Source organism: Sinohyriopsis cumingii, chromosome 19 (genome assembly GCF_028554795.1).
Source record: "Sinohyriopsis cumingii isolate HCF-2022 chromosome 19, ASM2855479v2, whole genome shotgun sequence".
Classification (NCBI taxonomy): domain Eukaryota; kingdom Metazoa; phylum Mollusca; class Bivalvia; order Unionida; family Unionidae; genus Sinohyriopsis; species Sinohyriopsis cumingii.
The window spans coordinates 13,910,209-13,930,329 of record NC_142979.1 but is presented as its reverse complement, the minus strand read 5'-3'; the positions used below and the strand labels follow the sequence as shown (position 1 = coordinate 13,930,329).

General features: G+C 36.6%; 1 protein-coding gene across 2 annotated transcripts in view; it reads right to left on the bottom strand.

Moving 5' to 3' along the window:
- The window catches only part of LOC149775158 (protein HIRA-like), a 122,788-nt gene extending 112,459 nt beyond the window's left edge, over nucleotides 1-10,329 (bottom strand). For both annotated transcript variants that reach the window (XR_016416578.1, XM_089944105.1), the window contains exons 1-2: nucleotides 10,154-10,329; nucleotides 2,568-2,630 (exon numbers count right to left, since the gene is read on the bottom strand). Coding sequence is in view for 1 of the 2 variants with exons in the window: in XM_089944105.1 (XP_089800231.1) it covers nucleotides 2,568-2,630; nucleotides 10,154-10,190 (100 nt within the window). In the remaining variant the exon portion in view is untranslated. The remainder of the gene's footprint in view (nucleotides 1-2,567; nucleotides 2,631-10,153) is intronic.
- Nucleotides 10,330-20,121: the final 9,792 nt, after the last annotated feature.

The window sequence follows — 20,121 nt, the reverse complement described above, 5'->3', positions numbered from 1 at the left end:
CTTTTACGAAGATGAATTTTACCAGGATGTTCCTGAGAGCATCTGCTGCTGAACTGAGCAGACTGTTACCCCAGGATATGACACATCTGAGTGGAACTATCAGAACCACCTTGCAAGTCTGGTCCCTGATGCCCTAAATGATTCTTGGGATCAAAACTGTTTGAGGGAAGGCATAGTCCCAAATCTCTTCACAACTTACTACCAGAGCACCCATGGCCCTAGCCTCTAGATCAGGAACTGGACAAAGGTAAGTAGCTTGTGACCTCACCTTGTTGCAAAAGGCTCTATTATTGAATGTCCCCAAATAGTGTGTGAATCAGTTGAAAGCTGGTTGTATAGAGTCTAGCCTCTTCTTGACAAAGAATATGCCCAAACAGTGAGTTTATCATGAATATGTCTAATCTGACAAAGAATATGCCAAAAACAGTGGATTGTTCTCTTGTGCTAGGATCATCAGTGCAGAAACTCCCAGAACAGGATGCACAAATCACATAATTCTGTAACACCCCACTCCCAATGTTTGTGTAGGTAAGCAAACTTCTAAAGAACTGTCTGATATTGACAGCATCAGTCTTCCTGCAGGTGATCTCTCCAAACCATGGTGTCTGAACAAGAAGCTCAGAAAAAAATATTATTTGAACAATCACTACTTTTGCCAGGAAAATGCATCGGTTAGCAAAGCATCATCTCCCTTGCATGGAAAAGTTAAATTCCTCCCAAAGTAAGTAATAGAAAGAAATAAGTGTATGTGAAGGATGGACTGGTCAGTACATAGAGGGTAAGAGTCAAAGACACACCATGTCTCTTTTGACAGATTTGACTACAGAGAGAAGTGTGCGTGATATGTATTTTTAACATAGCTTTAGCAACTGTTCAGTCATATCGCTACAATGTCTGCAGCGTGGCAGTTTATAGTGATGCTTAGCACTGGGGTATCATGCCACAGACATGCAGCATGATGTCCCACCCAGTCACATTATCCTAACACCAGGTTGACTAGTCCTAATACTAACCTCTAATGCTGAGCACCTAGTGAGGCAGCTGTTAGTACCATTTCTATTGGTCTTTGGTATGAATGAGTTGGGGGGTTCGAACCCATGACCTCCTGCATCCAATGCAAACCACTGGGCCACCAGAGCGGTGACTACTGGGAGAAAGGTCAGCAGCTGTGACCATTAGCACTGGGATGAATATGCTGGCTGTTACCATGGTATGTTGATACTTGGGTCTTAAAGTGACCTTTCAAAGAATCGAAGTATCTCAGCATCTTGACCAGACTGCAGTATTTGCTTGAGAGATGGCTGATCTTTCCTGACTAATATATACAGGAATAAGCAAGAAGCTGAGTTTTTAACACCATGAAAACATAAATGGACAATGCTGGACAGTGAACAGTGGAATACACTGATGTTGTGAAACATGGCTGTTACTGGGTAAAGATGGAGCCAGGATGACGAAAGAACAATCTAGTGCTAGTAAACTATACTTCTTGGTTGTAGTGCTGAGTAGCATGCGATGGTTTCCCAGTACCTGGATATTAAAGCTGTACCGATTAATTGGCCATACTCATAATCGGACCGATTATTGGAACAATCGGTATAATCTGTATCGGCAGAAATAATCGGTGCCGATGTAAACAAATTTCCAAAATATAAATTTAATCATAACATTCATCCTGACATGGCTTGAAATTTAAATCAGACTTAAATAGTGGAAATTAAGGAATAAACATTTGATTTGGGGGTTAATTGAAAGACAGTATATTCTTAAAAGTAAATACTTTTTAACACGCTTGCTGTAAACCACCACTGATTGTCTGCTCACAACAAATTATCAGTATGATGCATGCACTCAACCCAATCACAGCAGCCAACCAGCCACTGAGGCCTTGTGTGGCTGTTGAACTTTAAGCATACACATTACAGGGATGGCCCTGGCTTTTAAAAAGTTGTCACCAAAACAAATTTGCCAATCTCAATATTTTGTTGCCAATTTTCAAAAAATGTCACCAGAATAAGTAGTAAATATTTTTCCAAGACTATTATTGTAATAGGCAATGAAAACTGAAAAAGATGGGATGGTTATTACTCTATTGACAACAAGCAATACGGCCATAATATTACAAAATAAATCATTACATGACTGTTTTGCACTATTTCCATGGTCTTTGCATTGCACATCACCGTTAGTGCATAGTTCTAACTGTTGTCACCTAAAATAAATGCAAAATATCTACTTTCCTACAGTCTCTCTTTTTTTAATAGAAACATCTATATTTTGTATATTATATTCCTAATAATAGTTTTGTAAGAAACTTTATTTAGATAATGACATTTTAATACTAAAACCCTACGATCGTACTTTGCAATGTAAGATAAGTGATGTATAATGCGACCGTCAATTTCACGCATTCAGAAATTAAATCCCCCTCCTTCTTATGGCTGGCTTCACAAAGTACATCTCCGTCAACCAGGAGTTCAGAAATTTATTTTTGACACGCTTTACATGCTTTCCTTGTTAGTGAACTGCTTCCTAAATCCATGGAACAAAATATACATGCTTTATACCTTGTCCACCAGTTGCAAACCTTGTACCATCTGGATGAATGTCAACTGAAAAAATAGGCTGTCCTGCAAAAGAAAATGATATATCTATAAATCACCCTGTATTATACCCTAGGGTATTATAATAGAAAACTTCATGCATTTTAACATATCATAAAAATTACCACACATTATCTCCTTTGGTATTATAAAAGAAAATTCCATGTATCTAAGCATAATTAACAAATTACCCTTCTTTATACCCTAGGGTATTATAATAGAAACTTAAAGCATTTTAGCATACCTTATAATACACCTGCATTTTTATTATATCATAGGGTATTATAAACAAAAACCTCATGCATTTTTAGCATGCCTTGTAAATCACCCTGCATTATACCCTAAGTAATACAATAGAAAGCTTCATGGGACAGCATTTCGTTAAATATGAATTTGTCAACAAGTCTATTTCTCAAAATGTTCTCCACATTAAATAAAAAAGTCCGATAAGAAACCTCTATAGCCATTTTACTGCTCCAAATTAAATCTAAAAGTCCGATAAGAAACCTCTATAGCCATTTTACTGCTCTAAATTAAATCTAAAAGTCTGATAAGAAACCTCTATAGCCATTTTACTGCTCCAAATTAAATCTAAAAGTCCGATAAGAATCCTCTATAGCCATTTTACTGCTACAAATTAAATAAAAAAATCTGATAAGAAACCTCTATAGCCATTTTACTGCTCCAAATTAAATCTAAAAGTCCGATAAGAAACCTCTATAGCCATTTTACTGCTCTAAATTAAATCTAAAAGTCTGATAAGAAACCTCTATAGCCATTTTACTGCTCCAAATTAAATCTAAAAGTCCGATAAGAATCCTCTATAGCCATTTTACTGCTACAAATTAAATAAAAAAATCTGATAAGAAACCTCTATAGCCATTTTACTGCTCCAAATTAAATCTAAAAGTCCGATAAGAAACCTCTACAGCCATTTTACTGCTCTAAATTAAATCTAAAAGTCCGATAAGAAACCTCTATAGCCATACTGCTCCAAATTAAATCTAAAAATATGATAAGAAATCTCTGCAGCCAATTTACTGCTCCAAATTAAATCCAAAAATCTGATAAGAAACATCTATAGCCATTTTACTGCTCTAAATTAAATTTACAATCCAGATAAGAAACCTCTACAGCCATTTTAGCAGCATACTTTTTTCTCAAAACAATCAAATATTACTGACCAGTTAAAGCAATCATTTTTAAAACACATATCTAATGAACATTAAAAGAACAAATCCCGCACTTCAATAAATTAAACCATAGTTCATCCAATGAAATTAAAGGATGCATGGAAGAGAAAGCAAATTTTTAAGTAAATTCTGTTTCTCAGAGAAAACTTACCCAATTATATTACGTTACAATAGTAATATTATTAGCCTACTACCTCATGAATCCATCCCTACTAAAATACAAAAATAATCTTTTTCTCTCTGTTTCAATAGACTAAGGGCAATAACTCTTGGCCTTTACATCCCCTTGCAGAGTTTCCCTTTATGCACATTTGTGAGTCACAGACGCACATTGGAGAAAATTGACACACGTTTTGTTGCGATGCAGCATTTTGACGCAAAGGATTCGCATAATGCAATCGGGATTTATTTAATATCCAATGCTTAGGATGATGTATGACATCATGTAAACTTCGAGCATAGGCAATGTTATGACAGTAGCTTCCCCATGTCTCGCGAGCTCTCATGCGATTTTAATCGAGCTCAGCAAGATGTCATCCTGATGTTGTTGTTGTTCTAGGGTTTAACGCCATTTTTCAGCACAAGATAGGCTATACATGGCGGCCAGTACAACTGGTGAAGGAATAACCCTGGAAAACCCAGGGAAGAACCACCGACCCCACGAGAACCTACTGGCAGGCTTTCCCACGTACCCACACTAGCCGAGCCTTGGACTCGTACCCATGCAGACAGAGGTGAGATGGCAGTGATCCGTAACGGCGAGCGCTTTAGACCGCTTGGGGCCCCTGTCGTCCTGATGTTTAGCCTCAATGCTTATTGCACTTGAAAGTGATCTCCACATTAAAACGGCGTGCACTAAGAATCACAAGCCAAGAAAATGAAAGAAGCAGACCACAAAAGAGTAACTGTGGATCTAACTTAACTGAAAAATGGAGATTTTTTTAATTGCTGACATTGTTGGCTGTTTAAACTTGTATATACAAACATTGGTTTGGAGTAGAGAAATTCAGAGGCCCCAAGAAAGGAAGCCGCAAACTTGATATAAAATGCACTGAAACTTATCTATTGTTTACATAAACAAATTCTTTGTCCATATTGACAAACCATCTCAATAGTGCATTGTTATATCATAATCTGCCTATCTTGACATTCAGTAAGTATAAGTACTGTATGTTGTGAGATTTTCCCCTTTTTTTGGCTGACATTTCTGGTAATGGAGATCAACTGGACAAGGCATTATCTCGTAATCTAGTTTTCATTGGATTTTTCGCGCTTGCTAGTAATTAATATATTTACATAGACTGACATCTGTATTGAATGGTAAGTAAAATTCCTCTTCTTTTCACTCAGAATTAAATCCGTCAGAACACATTTTCTGTAATAATCCCTGTCATCAGTTCAGAACACCTGCATCTCTATCATCTGTTGACCCTTTGTTAAATTTCTAATGTATGCATGGAAGGCAGTATCACTTCGCTACCACAAATGGAGAAAAAAAAAGACCATCTTGCCTGTCGGTCTATTCAATAGGCAGGGAGGAACAGTAACTAGAAGAGAGCAAACAACTGACAATTCCTTTTTAAAAATGTACCCAGATAAAATAGTTTGCTGAAATTTCAAAGGAAACAGATTACCTTTGAAGCACCAATTGTTATGAAAACGCACAAAGCAAATGGAAAAAAAATCCATCTCAATCATGCAACACAATTATTTGATGTTGCCGCCACAATAAGAAACGATCAATTTGTTTGGTTCTCCAAAGCAGTTCTTAAGTGGTGACTTCAATAACCCATGCACCCTTAATCAAAAAAAGCTGACTACGATCTTCAATAAAAACAAAAGAACTTTCCTTCAAAGGAAGTCAGTAACAAACTTAAATAAAAGCAAAGGAATCTGATGGATTTTCGCATTTTCCAATGTGACTGGAATATGTTAACTGTGCCATGAAATTTTCCTTTTTGTTGGGACAAAAGTTTATGCTTACGCGCACTACCAAAGGTGGCTTAAAATGCAAAGTAACTTTTACTGACTTGGGACAAACTGAAAAGTAAATCATGTGTTTTGTTATTTGTTACGTGAATGTGCTATGTTTTTCCATTGAATTCAGACTTACATGACCGGTGACAAAATTAACGAATATTTTAAATCTGTGTGAATATTTTTGATGGAATTACTTGTATTGTGGATTCAATGTATGTGATGAGATTCGCGGGTGAGTTCACGGTGTTGATACTCTATTCATGCTAAATATTAGACACATATATATAAACAGTATATATGTATATAATATGTATATGTACCAATTCATGGTTCTCTGAATAAAGTAAAATATTATAAATGCCTTCTCTGTTTTCACTACAGGTGTATTGCTCATTTAATATGCATCAATTTAAGATGGTAATTGTGCCGATGAAGCACACGTTTTACTGCCTGCATTTATTACCCCCGTCCCCGCAAATTTTTCGAGGTACATGCATCATTTTCTTCAGCTAACTGACCTGGCTGCTGATAACACTGTTCAGTCTATAACACGGTCAGGTTCTATGGCTCCCAACCACCGTGTTATAGCGGGGTCACGCTGTATTTTTAGAGAGGAAGAGAGAGTATGTTTCACAAGTTGCAATATCCTATTTCAAGCTGAAAAATTATGGGTTGGATGAAAATTCATTAGTACATTTAGACCCTCATATGTTTTCTTTGACCCCCAGTTCTGACACCAAGTTTTTTTTAATACACCATATGGGGATACACTGCCCTTGGCATCGCCAGTATTTAGATTTGCTGATGGAATCGATAATACTGTCAGTTTATACTTCAACAATCTAAGCCATTTTTGTGTCCTAATTGACTCATCAAATATTCCTATTGTAGGGATTAATCATTCTGTTTCAGGTTCTATATATTCTTTCTTTTTTACAATTTCTGAGTGATTTTGTCCTTTTAAGACCATGTCAAACCACACTATCACTGACATCTGCAAGGTCATTACTTTGACTTTTTCGCTTGCTCCATTCGTAACAGAGTTGGTTTAGATAGTTTTTAACATTCTGCATTGCTAACTTGCATTTCTGACTCATTTGGGGAGTGTTCCACAGTTTTAGGCAGCCCTGTGGGCATAAGCACCCCCCCATGTTCAAGAATAGTCTTTGGGCCTTTAAGTCCAGATGCATGGGGTTTGTACCAGATCCATTTGATCTAATGCATAGTAAAATTGCAACGTTGCAGGCCATCCAGCAGTTCTGTCTTCTACACTGCCAGGTTCCTGGCTGACCAAACATGAGGCAAACAAGCCAGCAGTGCCGGACTTCCATATGTTCACTGCATGTCCACAAGGGAGAGCTAGTGACGTTTGCACAGGGATGGAATTGAGTCTTCATACCACCTTGTATATCTTCTCCAGAGCTGAAAGTAGACCCTGTTGGGCCTCAAGGCACTATGAGTACAATGGAGCTCCTTTGAATCCACCATCCTTCAAATCTTACTCAGATGCAATCATGGAATGGACTGAAGTTAAGCTTTCAAGCCACCTTAAAAAAGACATTTAAACCTTTCCCCATGTATGATTCAAGTACATTACTGTATATGACCCTGGAAGCATGCTTTTTAGGCTCTAATAAACAGTAACAAAGAAAGAGTGAAAGCAACAAGCTTGTAAAAATTTAACAAATAATTTATTTCCCTGAAAAAACAATGTAAAACAATGTAAAATGAAAAAATAAGAACTTGCAGTTTTAAGAAATCAAATATAGAAATAATCCACAAATTAAATTTAGAAGTCCTAGTAATGAAATGTTCTAATAAAATTTGTGTTTGAGTCCCAATGAAAAATCCAAAATGGAAGGTGATGACATATAATGTAGTTCCTACTGTGCTGATATGTCTTCAGTTCTTTGTTGATTCACAAACAATATTCCGGTGTTTGAATTTCTGAATAAAATTTCAAGAAATGTCTTTGTCCAAGAATTCTGTATGAGCACTCAAATATTTCCCGGAAAAAGAGAATTAATCTGTTAGAATCAAAATAATTGGAATAAAAATTAAAATGTAACTCTAAACTGGTCACAAACAAACACTTTCCAGTGTAAATGCCCAACCAACTATTTTCTCTAAAGACAAAGGTTATACAGTAAAAAAAAAATGAAAAATAGATACAAATATGCGGGTCACATGATCACATTCCAGAACAGTTTAGAAGCTACTTACATGTCTAAGGCCACTTATTCCAGTACAACAGTGCTGTCCAACCTTTTTGACACCATGGGCCACTAAAAAAATCTTTTTCTTGAAGCCAAGGGTCGCAGCAGAAAACTGAAAAGCAACGACTATATAGCTGCTCGAGCTAAGGCGGGACATTTAAAATCAGCCCATGGGCTGCAGGTTGGACAGCACTGCAGTACAGCATCAATCTTACTCTATGTATCCCACAATAAAAATAAATAATGAAAAAAAAGTTGGTTACTTGATTCTCAGTCAAGGCCAGGAACTAGGTCAGCAAAAGATACAAAGTTCTGAGTTTTTATGACTAAACAATCAGGTCAAACTAATTTCTGGAAAGTATCAAATTCCTAGTAAACAAAATTACATTACTTTGACATGTAATGAAATTGTAAAAATTTATAAAGAAAACCAACTTACAAACAATTAAATTAAATCAAATATAAATAAAATCAAATATACATAACAGAGATTGAGAGAGAAAGAGATGCCAATTTATCTACATCGTTATCAGATGATTATAAACATTTCCTAATTCTAATGAAAATAATGTAATAGATATGATGCAAAATCAAATTTTAGATAATATTAATCGCAATACATTAAAAACTTTACTAATACTACTGTACTTTTTACATTTACCAAAGGCTAAATAGCACCTTTTGCAACAAGTTTATGCTTTTGCTTTATTCAAAAGAAATCTTAACAAACTTACATAGGCTTGGCATGACCTTGTTGATCTTCTCTTGAACAGAGCAAAAGTTATGCTGTTTTTAATCGGTTCAAAGGATGATAAGAATCTTGAATGCAACAAAGCTATCTAAACACTTTCTTCAATATTAATACATTTTTTATTCATTTCATTAAACAAGTATACTTCAACTTAACTGTATTTTGGTATCCCTGACTTCCATCGCTTTCCAACTAATTTAAATGTAGGCCAACAAAACTTGAGAACAGGTTCATTTGCTTGCGTATTTGAATTTATTAGAAAAAAAGACAACCGAGTAAGCAAATGTCTGACTAAAACATTATGACTTTAATTTGTAGAAATGCATTGTTATGGACTGCGTAGTGTGTGAGATATTCCAGAAAGTTTGACTTTCGTCATGATGTTAGTCAACATCATTTAGGCAAAAAGACCTCGACCCCAAAATGTAAATATCTGGGTTGATGCCTTACAATGTAGGACTACTGTGGTGTAAGTTAAGAGTTGGCGGATGTGCAGATAGTATATGATAATTAGCATAGAATCATCAAGGGGTTAGATTTCAAACTGGAGTGAGTTACATTGTGTTAACTGGGAGTAGAAGAGCATGTTATCATGCAATTGCCTCATTTTACTGATAGAATCAAGTGCCTGTGAATAATAATCACTTTCGAAAAGATTATGCATTAAACAGACTGTCAGATCACACCCAGTGTATCAAGGAAATTTCAGAACATTTCCTCAAAATGCAGTTATTTGGTCTGTAATTTGCCAGCATCATCAGAAGGCGACACATAACTGTTTAGCGAAGCCTGTATCACCAGGAACTGACCAATGCATGTGTTGGTTAAGACTATTGCCTTGGGGGGGGGGGGGATTGATTTTCCATGCGTGCATCAGCAATTCAAATTCAAGGTTAACAACTGTTAAATACACTGATGTCCTGACCGGGATTAATACTAAAAAAGTGGGTGATCTAAAGGATTTAACGATATGGATCAAAAATGAATTATGTATAGGCTGGATACAAAGGTCAATCAAAATAATTTTATTAATCAGTAGCGTGCGACAATAACAAACAGACCCTACAGCTGGAAATATGTCTTCATTTTGTTTTCCGCTACCAGTCACGTCAAAAAATTGGAGAAAAGAAGGCGGAGAACATCTTGTTGATGTACGTTTTTAGATGACCTAATTTTATTCGACATTTTGTTGGGGTGGCACGGTTGTCAGGGGCCGAGGTCGACACTTAAGACGTAAATCACCTAAAAGAAATTTTAACAAAATATATATATTGCATAACTTCCTAAATGCTTTAGGTTGTATAAACGAAGGAAGACATATTTTTGCAACTGACAAATTGTAAACAAAAACGTAAAACTATTGTTTCAACGATAATTGTTAATTTTCATCACAAAATAAGCCCGCCTTACCATCGTGCGAAACCCATGTAGGTTTTAAGAGTCGCATGTTTGACACTGTATAAGACTGCAACCAACCAGATAATGAACACTTGCAATGTCATCCCATGTTTGATGATTTCAAGGCATTTTCTGCCAATTCTTTTGCGGACGAACACATCTTACTCCGCCATCAAAGGGCGCGTGTTTCAAACAATGTATTTTCGACGTAAATATTAGAGAGGTTTCGGATACTCAGTAGATGCACAGAACTTCAACTTTATGTCTATCGCGCATATCACTTGTACTAACTAGAGAAATGTGTGCGTAATCTAAAGATTAAACAAGGATTCTGTGCTTTTTTGACCTGGATATTTTCCAAACTATTATTACCATATTCTTTTAAGACACGTAACACAAAGTCATTCATTTCTCATTTGAAGTTACACAGTTTAAGACCGTATCATCGACAACTAACCATACCCTAAACTACTGACACAGAACGATATCGTGGAGGGTCCCGTGTCAGATCTTGTCTGAGTATTTTGTTATAACTTTTCGTATCTCTAAACCTGTCAACAAATTTAACTCAGATCGGTTTACAAAAGAATGTTCTCTAAAATGACATGCAGTACGCCGGACACCTCCGAATATATGCTAGCGACGTAACGTAAGTAAATGTTTCTCATGTAATAATGTTGGAGAAGTCAACTTATTTAAGGGATAATAATCATACATAAAGGTCTCATTAGAAGAGAACACACTATGAATATCGTATGAGATGAAACTGTCTGTGAAGGAAACCTTGAGCAGCAGAAGAGGTGAACAGAGCTTTTGTTGGAACGTAATTTTTGAAAAATAAAGCTTCCTACGAAAATTCAAAATAAAAGGTCAATAACGCTAAATCGAAGCCTCTAACTTACTGAGAGTTTCTCCAGTTGGGTTAGTTTATTTTGTTACTTAACTTTTGTCGTTAGTGTTTTTCAAAATATGCATGCGCGTTTTGTTTACTGCGGGACGTTTCATTGAGCTCGTTCACCTCTTCTGCTGCAATAAATGTATGAGTAATTATATCAATCTCTCAACCAAATATTTTATTAAGACCTATATGGCATCGTGATCGGGGGTCATGTAAATTTATTGTTATAAATCCGTGCGGGTAATTAAATCATCACTGATAAAATAATGGCACCAGCTAAAGAATCATACACTGCTAGGTTAGCTCGAGAGCGACTAGAAGCAATAAAGCAATTTCTTTCTGTTGGTGATTCTATCAAGCAAAAATTACAAGAACGTCAAGAATTTCAGGTTCAATACGCAGAAGGTACAGAACAGTTATTTAAGCCCGTTACGAAAGTAACTGAAAGAGTTGCAACAGCTACTGAAAACAAACCGCTGAGCAAACTGAAAAAATAGCGAGAAGAACCAAACAAACTATAAAGATTTTACGAGTTCTTCCCGCAGAGATAGCTGCCACTCAGCCTCCTCCTGTAGGTGAAAAAATACTTGAAGGTATTAGCGAAGTTCGTAGTGAAATAGTCGATTTAAAAAAAATATCTTGAATCTAAACCTAAAGTAATAAAAGAAAATACTGAACTGATTAATACATTTAAAGATGATTTTATCAAAGAGCTTAAAAAAGTTAAAAAGGAAGGTTTTTCTAGTACTGCATTTTAGAGTCTTTTTGCGAAAGCCTGAGCAGCAGAGAGGGTGAACAGACCACTTAAGGGAGTGGTCACCCTTGTGTTTGACCAAAAAAAAATAGTGACCCTTCATAGAGGTCAATACCACGTCTACGATTATTGTTTGTCCCAAACAGAATTGTAGACGAACCCTCTCTGCTGCTATCAGTCTTGGGAATCATCATCTGAATCATGGGAATCTTCATCTGTTTCATCTTCATCTGAATCTTCGGAATTTGTTCTATGTTTCAAGTAATATTCAAGTTCTGATGGTGGTTTTTCTATTTTTGGATTTATGTTCTTTCTTTTTCTGTAATAGTTCATCAAACTTCTGTATTCCTCTTTTGCTGATATTAATTAAATTATTATGTTATAATAAAATGATACATCCAGAATCTCATACTGCAAGAACAGCTCGAGAACGATTAGAAGCAATTAAAAAATTTCTTCCTGTCAGAGACTCATTCAGAAAAAATCTGCAAGCGCGGCAAGAAGCAAAATTTGAGTTTGAAGAAGACACTAAAAAACTATTTAAACCCGTCACTGCAGCTACTGAACAAGTTACAACTGTCATCAAAGAAGATCTTCTTCCGGTATCAAAACAAACTGTGGTACAGGCTGAAAAAATAGCAAGAAGAACTAAACAGACAAAGAAGATTTTACGAGACCTTCCAACTGACATAGCTGCAGCTCAACCTCCACCTGTTGGTGAGGAAATACTTGAAGGTATTGGAGAACTTCGTACTGAAGTCGCCGATGTGAGAAAAAAACTTGCATCTAAATCCAAACCAGCAGGAGAAAACGTAGAATTAATTGCAAAATTTAACGAAGGAGTTGTTGAGGAAATTAGAAAAACTGAAAGAGAGAGATTACCTGAGATGATATTAGATAATATATCTAATAAATCTAGTATTTTAAAACCCCGTCATGAAAAAACAAATGATGATAATTTCATTAAATGGATATATCGCGTATATTACAACAAAAAACAAGCTAGAGGTCTAGAATACGAAAGACTTAAAGAAGAAGTAAAAAGACTTTATAGAGAGAGATGGGAACAACTAGAACAAGAAGAATTCTCCCAGTATCAGCTTCCTTCACCTCTGCAACAAATAGAACAACAGCAATCTTCTTCGCCACAGCAAAGGTTGAAGTCGGAAATTAAAAGGACTAAAGAGCTAATTAAATTACTATCCCCGAAGAAAATTTCTGCACCGGATGTAACATTTACACCGACAGGTTCACCACATGGATTTCGAGAAAGTGACTCACCCCCGGCCACCACTGAAGTACTTACTCCGGTAATGCAACCACCAGTATTTAAAACACCCCAAGATGAACCTAAAACAGGACGTGGTTTATGTCCTGATAATATCATCAATGACGTGTCACGGTTAGAAGTTCTCATAGGAGGAAAACGAGCTGGAAATAATTCACCAGAAATAACCAATGAAGCAGCTGATATTTGTCGGCGACTATTTCAAGGTGGCATCATGGATATCGGCGTTTACCGAGAACTTATTGATGAGCTCGTTGATGACTAGTTGTTAGATAAATGGTAAATAAAATAAGATGATTGTGCATGATAATCATCGTAAACCCACACAGGTTAGAGCGGTAAACTCACGATTACCAATCTATAGTGTTATTTACGGAAATGGACTTGGTGATGTCATTCGGGGATTATTTACGAGGATAGCTCCAAAAGTAGCACCTGTTGCAAAACAATTATCGATGAAGGCTATTGATATTGTTCGTGATAAAGCTCCTGGTGCAATTGTCAATGTTGCTGGTAAGGCGTTCTCGGCGATCAAGGAAAGACTAGCACGATTATTGCGACGAAAACAACAACCACCGGTGAAACTGGCAAGTACTGAGGTGATGCCTGCAGATGTTAGTAAAATAATAAATCAGGCTGCAAATCAAAAACTAGCGGCGTTAGCAGATCAAGGACTCGGTGAATCTGGAAATAATATCTCAAGTTTGATATCCGGAAGTGGAACTTTCCGAGGTGGAATTTCCCGAAGGCGGTGATCAACGTGTTAGACGAAAAATAATTATAATAAAATGTTCAAGCGCGTGTCCGACACAGCATTTGACATGGAAGCACCCGTCCTTAAGGATGAATCTGTACGTGATTATCAATTTTATTCCTATGACGCAAAACAACCAGATCAACGTGGAAGAATTGAACTACAAGTTCATGACACAAGCAGATACTTTTTACCCGCTGATGCCTTTCTTGAGGTAGAAGGTACAATTATAAAAACGGATAATACTAATTACTTAGATCCAGTAAAAATTGGTTTTGTCAACAACGGGATCATAGCATTATTTAGTGGCGCCACATACATGATTGATGGAAAAAATATTGAATCAATTCAGAATGATGTCGACGTTGCTACAACAATGATTGGTCTGGCGAGATATTCTGATGATTATACAAGATCAGCAGGTCCCACAATGATGTTTGTGAAAGATAACTCCGATAACCCTGAAAATGATCCGTATAATATAAGACGACCAAGAAATTTTGCCGATAACAATGATGCTGACGTGTGGCCAGTAGTTCATGGTTCTAATGACAATTTCAACTTGGGATTTGCAGCACGTAGAAATATGTTGCTAGGAGGCAATAGAGGTTTTTCATGTACAATTCCACTATCGCATATTTTTGGATTTTGCAGGAATGTTAAAAAGGTTATTTTTGGAGCTAGACACACGGTTGTTCTTGTAAGAAAAAACGATGATAATGATGCTCTGTGGAGACCCGTTGGTGACGCTGGTAAAGTAATATTATCGAAACTTTCACTGTGGATGCCGGTAATGACTCCAACGATCGCAGAAGAACAAAAACTGATTTCTTTCATGGATGCAGGTGGTAAATCCTTGTTGTCATGGTTAACAACAAGCACGGATAGCATGCAAACTAACGTTAACGGTCAGTTTACATGGCATATAGCATCACAACAGGGTGTTTCTGCACCACGACATATTTTTATTGCTTTTCAAGGAACTAATCGTTTAAACTCACAAATTCACTCTCATATGATATTTGACCAACTAGGTCTCACAGATATTTCTTTACGGATAAACGGACAACAGGAACCAACAGAAAATGTACAACTAAATTATGCATTAAATCACATAGGATGTGCATATCATCGTTTGATGTCATTTATGGGACGTGATCAAAATGTTGATACCGGGTTGCAAATATCACAACTAGATTTTAAAAAATTGTATCCGATTTATTATTTTTCATTAGAACATCTTGATCTATCAAAACAATCTGTCGTTGATATACATCTCAAAGCAACATTAAATACCGGTGGTGTTGATTACAGAGCGATCGCGGTCATACTTAGCGACAAGGCCATGTTACTTGAAGGTGGTAGTGGTCGAATGAGGGTCGTTGATGCACCGGTGGAAAATATTTAATCGTGTTATTTAGAAAAATATTATTTATATAAAAATGTCGTATAGTCATGTTAATGTTACTCTGACCCCGGGTCAGGTAAAAAAGCTTCAATCAAAAACCGCCAACAAATGCGGAACTAAAATATCACTAAAACGAGATCATATTAGTGGTGGTCCAAACAAATTATCGTTGACAAATAATCAGATTAAACATTTCAATAAAGCCCTAGAATCAAAAACTGGAGTTCAATTCCATCTCTTCCCGAGCGCCATCAAAGACATGGTTAAAACGGGTGGTATATTTCCACTACTTGCGGCCATTCCGGCATTAATAGCTGCGGCTGCTCCAGCCGTAGCAAAAGCGGCCGCGTTAGGTGCTGTTGGAACAGCCGCTGAAATGGCACTAAAGAAAGCAACAGGAAAGGGATACAAAAAAAAGGGACGCGGTCTAAGATTACCGGGATCTCGTTGGATGAGAGGCCTAAGGCTTCCAGGGTCATTTCGTTAGACGTTCCAGCATCAAATTTTGATTTACTTGATGCTGCTAAAAAATTAAAAATATCCGCCTTTAGAGGTGTTTTTATGCGAGATCAATTACCGAAACAACCAAACAAACTTGAAACAGGTATTATTAATCTTGACAAACGTTCTGGACCTGGTACTCATTGGGTATCATACGCGGTTGACCCGCGTGGAATTGTTTATTTTGATTCGTACGGGTTAGCTCCACCTGTTGAATTTATCAAGTATGTCGCACCACTCCACGCAACAACTAGAGGTTCCAAAGTTTGGTATTCAACGCTACCCACACAAACAATGACAGATCCGCCAATATGCGGCCGTGAAGTAATTAATGTACTCGATGCTATATCAAAATCATCCAGGCCGCCACATAAAGTCGTGCACGATTATACAAGCAACCGATTTGTTGCGTGTAAAGCATTTTAAACAACGGATCTTATTATAATGGTTGACATTTACGGAAGATCTTCTACTAGTAAGAAAATAAAATCCGACGTTGATCTGTCAAAGTATGCGACTAAAGATGACCTCGCTGATATTATGAACCTGGCTGGAGTTGACCCAGATGAAGTTGTTATTTTTCAAGATCGATATGGTAAACTAAAAACCAGCAATATCAAATGGAATGATATAGTCCGGCGAGTACTTGGTGCAGTTACGGATAATATTCCCGTGTTTACTGACGGTGGTAGAATCAGAGATTCAAGTATGTCACTTAAAACCATCAGAGATGAAATTGCAAAAAGTGTTGCTAATCGCGTGAGAAACACCGGTGACACAATGACAGGTGAACTTAGCATGAACGGGAACAAAATAGTAGCTGTAACAGCTCCAAAATCTGACAACGACGTCGCAAACAAACTATACGTCGACGACGTGGATGGAAAACTATCCACGCTGCGGGCCGAATATGATGTTCACGTAACCGGTTTTACAAGGCTTCGAAGAAATTTTCAGAAAACCGATGATGCCATAAATAAGTTCTTTGGAACTCCTTCCGTCATCGATATAAAACTTTCTGATATCAAAAGTAACCTAGACACGATCAAACGAACACAGCTAGACATCGTAGCGGGAATTCCTGAGATTATCAATAAAACCAATCTGATTAAAATTCCAGCTGAAATAACTCCCGGGCATATCACAAACATCGTATGCACGATATCATCGGGATTTGCAACATGGTCAAAACAAAATAATACCATCAAATATACCGCAACAAGCACTGGCGTGTACAGGCTGTCTGTGTTTAGTGCTGCAAAATTTGAAATATTTACAATGTTTCCATGGCGTCATTCCACCGACAGGTTTTCGGGGGTTGTATCTGTTATATTAAATATCGGAGCCGAGGAAATATTTATTCTGGAAGCAGCTGATAGGACATTAACCGCAACATCTTACTGGTGGTGTTTGGAATTTGTAGCTGAAGCACATCAATTGGTTACTGTATAAAAATATATATGGACGGTGCACAATACCGATACAATCAAGCGCGTGAATGGCAGGCTGCGCTAAAAGATCAAGTTGATCAATATACAGTAAAAGTAAAAAAATATCGACGACGATTGGTTATCGTTGATGTGATTGTTTATTCAGTATCCGCTGTTGTTGCTGGAACCGGTGTAATATTATCAGCGTTGACAACGATGGCACCAGTAGCTGTAACTATCTGTATTTCAGCAGCAACAACTATTGCAGGTGTGCTTGGTATCCTCACAAAAAAAATATGTACTTGTACGAACGAAAAATTATCCGATTACACAATAAAATTACATACAGCGACGGTAGCATACTCGAAATTATCCTCGTTGTTATCAGCGAGTCTCAGTGATGGAATTATATCTGATTTCGAATTTTCAATGATAACCAAAATATACGACGAAGGTATCGGTATTAAAGATACAAGTATCAATAATGACAGAATTACTCCAGCAGATCGTGACCAACACAACTCCGCCAAAGATAACGATGATCTCGGTAAGTTCAACTAATCCTGAATTTAGTATTAATTTTCCTACTGCAATTCCAGTAAAAGAAATAGCACTAGCACAATTACGGGTATATTACAGCTGGCCAAATATCAGATCAAAATCATTTAATGGTACACCAGCAAATAATTCGCTCGTATTTGCTAACAAGAACAAACCCGATGGAACACCTGACTGGGTTGTTGTTGGAATACCAACCGGCAGTTATGAGATTGAAGAGATCAGTGAGGAATTTGCGCGTAGAATAAAATCAATAACGGGAAAAGAATCAAAAATATCAATTAATGTTCATGAACCCACCCTGTCCTCGACGATTGAAATAAACTCGCCTGATCATGCAGTTGATATTTATCAATCTTCAATCAGATCAGTGCTAGGATGGCCTGAAATTCCCAGGGTGTATGAAGGACCACCAGAACCAACTCGGGATGATTTTACGTCAAAGACCAGTCTTCGTCATGATATTAAAATGAATTCAGAATGGCTAGATTACATAGAAGTAAAACCAAGATGGAGGGGTGGAGCACCTGTATATGATCCTAGAGCTCTTTTGTATAATCTTAATGAACGTGTTATTGCTTTGAATATTGATTCTATATTTGCTTCAATAAACTTAGACCATGAAATACAAGTAAATAATTTACGTGATAGTTTTCAAGAGTATTTATTTGATTCAACATCTGCGCGCGATAATATTATTAGGTACATAGAAGTTTTAAATTATATAGTTAATTCTTCTGAAGTTATCTATAACAGAATTAGAGATATGGTTCTTAAGTCATCAAGCGATTATAAAAAATCCTTCGCAGCCAAGTACAAAATACCCGAAGCTGACATTGTAACGTTTAAGTTTCCTGATTATAATCCGGATAAATTAAGAAAATCTGTCAATGATGTCATTGATGAGTTTTTTCCTAAAATACTCGATGCGTGGAAAAAACTAGCACCATTAGCAGTTGTTCTCAGATATGATAATGATCCACACGGCGGCGGAAGACACGTATCTCCGGGGATCGTTAATATAACACCGACGGTCGCGGTCAATCTGGTTTGTGACGTAATCGATGGCAGCTATCAAATAGATCTCGGAAGATCAAATCAAGCTCAACAAGGATACATCCTGTACACGTTCACACCACAAGTTCCCCCTGGAAGTTTAATCGTGCAAGAACCAACTAATCCCGTGTATTTGCGGTGTCACAATAATATGTTAACGCGAATCAATTTTAAACTCACAGACCACCTTAATCGCTTAATTGACATACGTGAAGAAGAGCTTGTAATAAATCTGTATGTAAAGTCGTAAAGACTTCCGTCTTAAGGATTTCTGTCTAAGGACTTCCGTCGTAAGGATTTCTGTCTAAGGACTTTTGTCGTAGATCTTCATGTAATGGAGGGTTTTACACGCGAGGATTTCTTAACAGTTAGAAGAACATTTGTAACAGAGATCAGACTCAAATTCGATCAACTTAAAAAAATATTTTATTATTACTAGCACAAATTTGTGTTTGGTACAAATTAATCGGCCCAGGCAACTAAAAAAGCTAGTCGATGAAAGTAAAATTAAAATTTCTATCACAAAAAAAATAGGATTTATTAATTTTCCTGATTTTTACTGAAATTGTACAAATTACTTGATTTTGACTACCAACTACCCCCTCAGAAACATAAAAATGCACGAATTACTTGATTTTGACTACCAACTACCCCCTCAGAAACATAAAAATGCACGAATTACTTGATTTTGACTACCAACTACCCCGTCAGAAATAAGAAATTCTAACCTTGTCAAATTGTTCCTAACAAATTTTATTTATTATAAATTAATTTTATTTATTAATAATATTATTTTTACTGAGATTTTTATTTTTTTTTTACTAAAATACAACGAAATTGCTCAATTTTCCTGATTTTGACGACCAACTACCCCGTCAGAAATCAAGTAATTCGTGCATTTTTCTTTGATTTTGACTACCAAATACCCCGTCAGAATCAAGTAATTTGTGCATTTTTCTTGATTTTAGTATAAAAAAAAATAAATCCTCAGTAAAAATAATATTATTAATAAATAAAATTTATAATAAATAAAATTTATTAGGAACAATTTGACAATGTTAGAACTTTCTTGATTTTGACTACCAATACACGTGGTCAGCGTTGACATGGACCCCAGTTACCAAAACTTTCATTTTCATTATCACCAGTAATGAGGTTACTCTGGATCGTTTCACCAGTAACGAGGTTACTCTGGATCGTTTCACCAGTAACGAGGTTACTCTGGATCGTTTCACCAGTAACGAGGTTACTTTGGATCGTTTCACCAGTAACGAAGTTACCTTCTGACATTATTTTTCTTAATAGTCTTATGCGAGTACTAATCGTTTTCTTT